This window comes from Sorex araneus, chromosome 6 (assembly GCF_027595985.1).
Source record: "Sorex araneus isolate mSorAra2 chromosome 6, mSorAra2.pri, whole genome shotgun sequence".
Classification (NCBI taxonomy): Eukaryota; Metazoa; Chordata; class Mammalia; order Eulipotyphla; family Soricidae; genus Sorex; species Sorex araneus.
In genome coordinates, this window is record NC_073307.1 from 150,553,612 (window position 1) to 150,561,165 (window position 7,554).

Sequence of the window (7,554 nt, forward strand, 5' to 3'; positions counted from 1 at the left end):
TTTTTTTGTTAAGTTGATTCCCAGGTATTAGATTTTCTGAGGAACAACTGGAAAATGGGATTAACTTTTTAACCTCTCTCTCATTTGCTTTACTGTTTGCATGTAAAAAGAAGCAATAGTTTGTCCATTGATTTTGTATTCTGCTACTCAATGGTATAAATATACATTTTCTAGGTTTTTTTTTTTTGTAGAGTCTTTAGCATTTTCAAAGTGTAGTTCCATGTCTCTGCAAACACTGAGACTGACATCTTTTATAGTCTGAGTGCCTTCAATATCTGTTTCTTGCCTAATTGCTATGGCTTGGAATTTCGGAACTAAATTGAATAGTAGTGATGAGAGTGGACATACTTGGCTTGTGACTGAGTTTATAGGAAAGGTTTTCAATTTTACAGGTCGTGCACAATATTTTCTGTGAGCATGTGGTAATTGGCTTTAGCTATATTGAAAATTCTTTCATCTTCCACTTTATTGAGTTCACATCATGAATGGGTTTGCACTTTTTTGAATGTTTTCTCTGCATCTATTGATATTACTAGATGACTATTTTTTCTTATATTCATGGTGTTTATTACATTGAATGACTTGAATATATTAAACCATGAATTTTATTTGATCATGGCGAATGATCTTTCCGATATTCTTTGTACTTGGTTGGCTAATATTTTGTTGAGAATGTTTGCATGTATGTTCAAGAGGGATATAGCTTTCCCTTTTTGTGATATCTCTCTCTCTTTTTGATGCTATGGTTACTTTTGCCTCATTGAAATTGGGAGGATTCCTTCTTCTACAACTTCATGAAAGAGCCTGGAAAAAATGGGAGTAGGTATTTTTTAATGGTTTGTAATGAAATTCAAGTAGAAACACAGCAAATTAGATGGCAAAGTAACATCAGAAACAATTAAACTCAAGGAACAAAAATAACATAGAAGACTGAACTAGCAACAAACAGCTTTAAATCTTTAGACAAGAACTTAACACTTGGGGCTGGAGAGCTAGCACAGTGGGTAGAGCGGTTGCCTTGCACGCGGACGAACTGAGTTCAATTCCCAGCATCCCATATAGTCCCCTGAGCACTGCCAGGGGCGATTCCTGAGTGCAGAGCCAGGTGTAACCCTTGTGCACCGCCAGGTGTGACCCAAAAAGCCAAAAAAAAAAAAAAAGGAAAAAGAAAAATAACTTAACACATAACAACTCCATGGTAAGACACAATCGTTTTCACTTAAAAATTGATTTTTATAAAAGCATTGATTTTGATAGTAGAGCTTTGTTATCTAATTAATTTTAATTCTAGAGTTGTTTGGACAATTGATGATTTGTTAATATTTAAAAACAAATAAATAACTTTAGATAAATTAAAGTAAGGAAAAACTTGCTAGTGAATATATCTACAACAGGAATTTTTGGAGAGGCTGGGAACACGTAGATTACCCTTTCCATTTCATCAATAGTTATTGATGACAAGGTCTTCCACTGAGTTTTCATGCTCTGTAATGTCTTTCTTTCTCTCACTTCTGTTTATAGTTTCCAATGTCTGTTTTCATGCTTTCTTAATCTCGCACCACTGTTTCTTTGAGCTTATTAAAGATTGTCAACATATTCTAGCTATAATCTTTATGTGAGAGGTTCCAGTTCTGATTGAGTTGTCCAGGCTACTATCTTCATTTTGAAAGTGTGGTGGTATTTCTAGGCTGCTTATGCATTGTGTCTGTTGGTATCTAGATTTGAGTCTTTCAAATTTATCACCTGTGCTCTCTTGCCAGGGCACTCTCTAGGGTAGCCAGAGAATTAATAAACTCAGTTATCCTAGAGAGTCTCTTGCCCGAACGCCTGGCTGTCTTCCCTGGGGCCCCTCAGAGGTGATGGGCTCCAGCTTCCCTCCCCACCCTGAAGAGCTCCCGGGGGCCAAAGACCACCAGAAGCTAGCTACAGCCATGCCTGAGGCTCCTCTCCACATGTTTGGGCCTTGTAGCCTAGTTCTCCCTGTGGGAGAAAGGGCAAGCTTCTGAGAGTTTCCTGCCTACATGTGACAGCCTTGCAAGCTTCCCATGTTGTATTCATATGCTAAATCCAGTAACAAGCTGGATCTCATTCCCCTAACCCTGAAAGAGTCTCCAGTGGGAAGTTGTTGGGAGGGCCAAGTTGAAAGAGATTTCTAAGATCTCAGGGAAAGGATGAATGGAGATTTACTGAGCCCGCTAGAGAAATCGACGATTAACCGGGTTTTCATGATTCGTGATTTGTGATCCTAGAGAGTTACTTCCCTCTTGGAACTATTCCAACATCTTTGGTTGTCACTCAGCAGTTGTTTAGAATTTTGTGCAAGGATATCAGGATGACTTTTAATGTCTTTGACTATGTCACTACTTCAGCTGTAGTTTCGGGGTCTAGGTTTTTTTACTACCATGGTTAACTTCGTTCATTTTTCTGGCGAAATAGGAGATCGAGGTTAGTATCAAGATAAAGCTAGAATTAGTGTGGTATGGTAGGAGGCTGCCAAACCACTCCAGTGCAAGTTCAGCGAAAATGTCCCCCTTGGAATATGCAGGAGTGAAGAAGCAGTGTGTAACTAAAGAGGGACCTCAAGCTTCTGTGGGTTGTGTGGATCCCAGCAGGCCAGTGGTTTTTGTAAGCACTTTATATAAGAGACTTGGAGCCAAAAGAGAGATTCCTGGCCTGCTGCATAAGACTGTGTATGGCTTCTGCTGGATTGAGAGTTATCACCTCTTTTGTAATATACTTTATGTATTTATAGAACTCAACATTTTTAATAGAAGTTCCCTCTCATATGGCCTGATTGATTTATCTTAAAGGTCCTATCACTTCAGACTAATCCAGAAATTGTTGTGAAGGTTGTGATTTTAAAATGCCATTGACAACTTTTCCCATTTGTGGATAAAAAATTCTTCTGATCAGGGACATCTCACATGTGTTTGCTTATTATTACAACTTGATGGTCAACATGACAGGTAAATTTATGTCCTGATGCCTCAGGCTAAGATATGGCTTCAAAGTCTCCTTTAACAACTTTCTCTAGGATACTATGACTAAGTAATCTATGATGGTAACTGAAATAAAATAGGTTCCCAATCCTGTCACATCTGTCTTTGTTCCTCTAGAGATTCTCTCTCTCTAGCACTATTTTATATCTTAAAAAATTAATTTTCCCAAATCTTACATGATTTTTTCAGAACATTCTGGTATTTTTTTGTTTTGGTTTCAAAATTAAAAGAAGCACAGAATAGAAAGAACCCCATGTAAGAACAAAATTGTGAGTGCCTACAATAATAAACTTATCTGATGTAACCTTGTCAGTTTTATTGCAGTTTGAGATGGTCTGTGTGGCAGCTCTGAGTGTTTTCTGGAAAATCATGAAAAATCAAAGCTTTGTCACTGAGTTTGTCCTCCTGGGATTTTCACAGAATCCAGATGTTCAGAAAATTGTATTTGTCATATTTTTGTTTGTCTACATTGCAACTATCTGTGGCAACCTGCTGATTGTGGCAGCCATCATCAGCAATCCAGCGCTCATGGGCTCCCCGATGTACTTCTTCCTGGTTTTTCTATCGTTCCTGGATGCATGTTTTATCTCAGCAATTGGCCCTAACATGATCATAGACTGTCTCTATGAAAAGAAAACCATCTCCTACGGAGGTTGTATGATGCAGATATTTACTGAACACTTTTTTTCTGGAGCAGAGATGATTGTCCTCACATCCATGGCCTATGACAGGTATGTGGCCATCTGCAAACCCTTGCACTACACTTCTATCATGAACCCAAGGCTCTGTGGCATTCTGATTGGAGTAGCCTGGGCAGGGGGCTTTCTGCATGCCATTATACAGCTTCTTTTTACTCTACAACTTCCTTTCTGTGGTCCTAATGTTATTGATCACTTTATTTGTGAATTGTACCCATTACTGGAGCTTGCATGCACTGATACATATGCTTTTGGCCTTATGATAGTGGCCAACAGTGGAACCTTTTGCATCCTAATCTTCTTCATGTTACTAGTGTCCTATGGGGTCATCTTGTTCTCCCTGAGAAACCACAGCACTGAAGGACAGAGGAAAGCCCTCTCCACCTGTGGGTCTCATGTTGCTGTTGTGGTTTTGTTCTTTATTCCATGTATATTTGAGTATGCGCGGCCTCCAGTTTCTTTCTCCCTTGACAAAATCGTGGCAATATTCTACACTATCCTAACTCCTTTACTCAATCCTTTGATTTATTCTTTCAGAAATAAGGAGGTGAAAAATGCCATTAGCAAACTGTGCAGCCGGTTAATGATTGTTTCTGTTGCAAAATAAAGCCTTAAGGTTTGAAAAAAAGGTTAAATGTAACTTGATTGCATCAGATTGATCTCTGAGTGTAAAGTGAGGAATAAACCCTCAGACCTTCCACATGTTTCTGCCCCTCCTCCAAATTCACACAAAATGTAAAAGTAAATAATAAATTAAAATATCCTGAAAATTTCCCAAGTGATATAAGGCATTATATTTTTTGAAATGCCAATTAAATTTCTTAATGAAATTTGAAAGAAACATTAGACTTCTGAGACAGAAAACACTTATCTGGCACCATATTCCCAATTTCTTTGCAGATGCATTGATTTGAGTTCTGCGTGTTCTATATTAACTGTAATGACGAGCTTTATTGCATTGTGAGTGAGTTAAATTACCTACATAGATATATTTTTATCGATCTATACACTCATTATCTTCGATGTATTCAGATGAGTCAGATCTTATATATTGTTTGGTGTTATTTTAGACTAAGAATGTTAAATAATTCATCCTTTATATCAGTTACTTCTCTGTGAATTCATTACTACCCAAAATTCCCTTGTTGTGTGATAAGAAAGTTTTGTTGAAATATTCTTGCATAATAATTAGGTCATTTTCATAGGATCTAAGCATGGTGAATTTATAGGGCTTATGATATGGTAATTTCCTCATCCTGCTTTTTTTTTTAATGTTGTATTATCACTATATCACTGTAATCCCCTTGATGGTTGATTTGCTCGAGCGGGTACCAGTAATGTGTCCATTCATCCTAGCTCTGAAAATTTAATAGCCTCTCTTTTCTCGTTTTTGTTAGTGGTACAGCAATGAAGGCTCTTTCAGGGGAAGGGGAATGAGACCCTTCATTTGTACTGCATTAGCCATGCCATATACACCACGGAGAGCTTGCCAGGCTCTGCCGTACCCACAGAATGCTCTCAGTACCTTACCAAGTTCTCTTTTTTTAAAAAAAAATTAAATTTTATTGAATCATAGAAGAAAATGTAGGCAGAACTCTCCATGATATTGAAGTTAAAAGCATCTTTAAGGACAAAACAGCACTGACCATGCAAGTGGAAGGAAACATAAAAAAATGGGACTACATCAAACTAAGAAGCTTCTGAACTTCAAAAGAAACAGTGACCAAGTTCTCTAAGAGGGAGAGCTAGGCAATAAGATGTCAGAGGACTGCTATTTATTCAGACATTGATTAAACTGATTGAATTGGGCATGAACTCCACATTCCTTTTTTTAGTCAATATATTAAATTTATTTATTTTTTTTTTCTGTTTTGTCATCAGACTTTGAGCATTTATTGTTATTTGGCATTTTCAATTCCTTTGCTTGTTTCTTTATATAACATACATGAATATAATTATCTGTTTTTGTCTTTTTCCTTCTGATTTTGCATTACATAATACCCTCTGGGTTCATCCAAAATTTAGAAAAAAATCGACATTATTTTTTTTAGTAGCTCAGTAATATTCCGTTACATATATATACCATGTGTTTTTTTAAACTTTTTATTAAATCACCATGTGGAAAGTTACAAAGTTCGCAGGTTTATATGTCAGTTATACAATATTCAAACACCCATCCCTTCACCAGTGCCCATATTCCACCACCAGAAACCCCAGTATACCCCCCGTCCCCACCCCCTACTGTATAACTAATGAATTTCACTTCATTTTTTCTTTACCTTGATTACATTCCATAATTCAACACAAAACTCACTATAGTTGTTAGAGTTTCCAAGCAAGAAAGACAGACCTACTACATTTGATAATTAGTTTGCTTAGTTCACAGTCCAGAGAGCTGGTTGCTAGATTAAAAACCTTCAATATTTCAACAAAAACTTACTGTTATTATTTGGAGTTTCCCCCCCCAAGTCAGAACTGTTCAAAAGGAACCGTTTCACATTGCTGACAATTATAAATGTTAAGCCGCGTCCGCGGGGTTTTGGATTTCTGTATAAAGTCCAGGGAAAATTCTGCCAGATGCTGGAACCCCAATTCCAAAAGCTGTCTCTGGTTCCCGCTCATTCCACATCCACCGGCTCTGCAGAGACATGGGCACCTGGGCCGAAAACCCGGCCAGCCGGAGCCGAGCCCCGGCCCTGGTGGGGGCTGGCCCTGTATCCCGAGGCTGTTTCAAGTTCAAAGCACACATTTTTTTTTTTTTTTCCTCGCGCCAAAAGTTCATACCTTCTCAACGGACCCACAAGATGTCGGATACCACGCCGTCTCCCGGAGGGGAGAGAGACCAAGAAGGAAGGTTATTTCCTCCATTAGCCGGCGTGGGGCAAAAGCTTAGTTCAGTCTCCATACACGGGTGCAAGCATTTGCTGGAACCCCAATTCCAAAAGCTGTCTCTGGTTCCCGCTCATTCCACATCCACCGGCTCTGCAGAGACATGGGCACCTGGGCCGAAAACCCGGCCGCAAATTTATTTTATTTTTTTATTCACTTGTATCACTTATAGTCCTGTTGATCTTCGATTTGCTTGAGCTGGTGCCAGTAACATCTCCATTTGTCCCTGTCCCGAGCTAGTGTAGCCCAATGATACCTGCTCGCTCCAGGAACAGGAAGAGCCTCAAAATGTTCATTGAGAGATTTGACTAAGAAATCTGACCATTTAGTTGGTGGGCGACCCCGAGGTCTTTTGACGTCCTGTGAAATCCGGTCGGTAACAGCTCTAGTCCAACTGTCGTCTCTGAAACGCATTACATGACCGCCGCATCTGATTTTTGATACCTTGGCAAAGGAGACAGCATCCCTGAATTTTGACCATCGATGAAGGTCAGAACTCCGGATTCCTTCTCTCACTTGAGTGAGACGTGATACTCCCAGCATAGCTCTCTTGATTCCTCTTTGGGATACCCTAATAGCATTCTCATTCTGTTTGCATTGGGCCCAGGTCTCTGAGGCATATGTTAGTGCAGGAAGAATGCTGGAATCAAAAAGATGTACCTGGAGTCTGGAGGTTCTAAGTTCTCTTAACCACCTCTTCTACCCTCTTGAATGCATTCCACGCTGCTCTCTTCGCCTGTGCATTTCTGGCACCAAGTCATTCCTCATGTTGAGTTCTCGAGCCAGGTACACATAGCTGCTGCAATCGGAGATGTTCGTTCTATTGAGAGCAAATGGAGCTTCAGAGACCAGTTCATTTTTTCATGAACATCGTCTTGTTGAGATTCAGATGCAATATCGACCTTTCCACACTTGAGATCAAAGTCAGTCAGCATTCGTGCTGCTTGGCTAATGTTTGGTGTTATGAG

At 39.2% G+C, this 7,554-nt stretch overlaps 1 protein-coding gene across 1 annotated transcript; it reads left to right on the forward strand.

Annotated features, from left to right (window-relative positions):
- Window positions 1-3,368: 3,368 nt before the first annotated feature.
- Window positions 3,369-4,304, forward strand: LOC101537166 (olfactory receptor 4C15-like). The gene has a single exon (XM_004622064.2). The coding sequence runs from the start codon at window positions 3,369-3,371 to the stop codon at window positions 4,302-4,304; it is 936 nt and encodes a 311-aa protein (XP_004622121.2).
- Window positions 4,305-7,554: the final 3,250 nt, after the last annotated feature.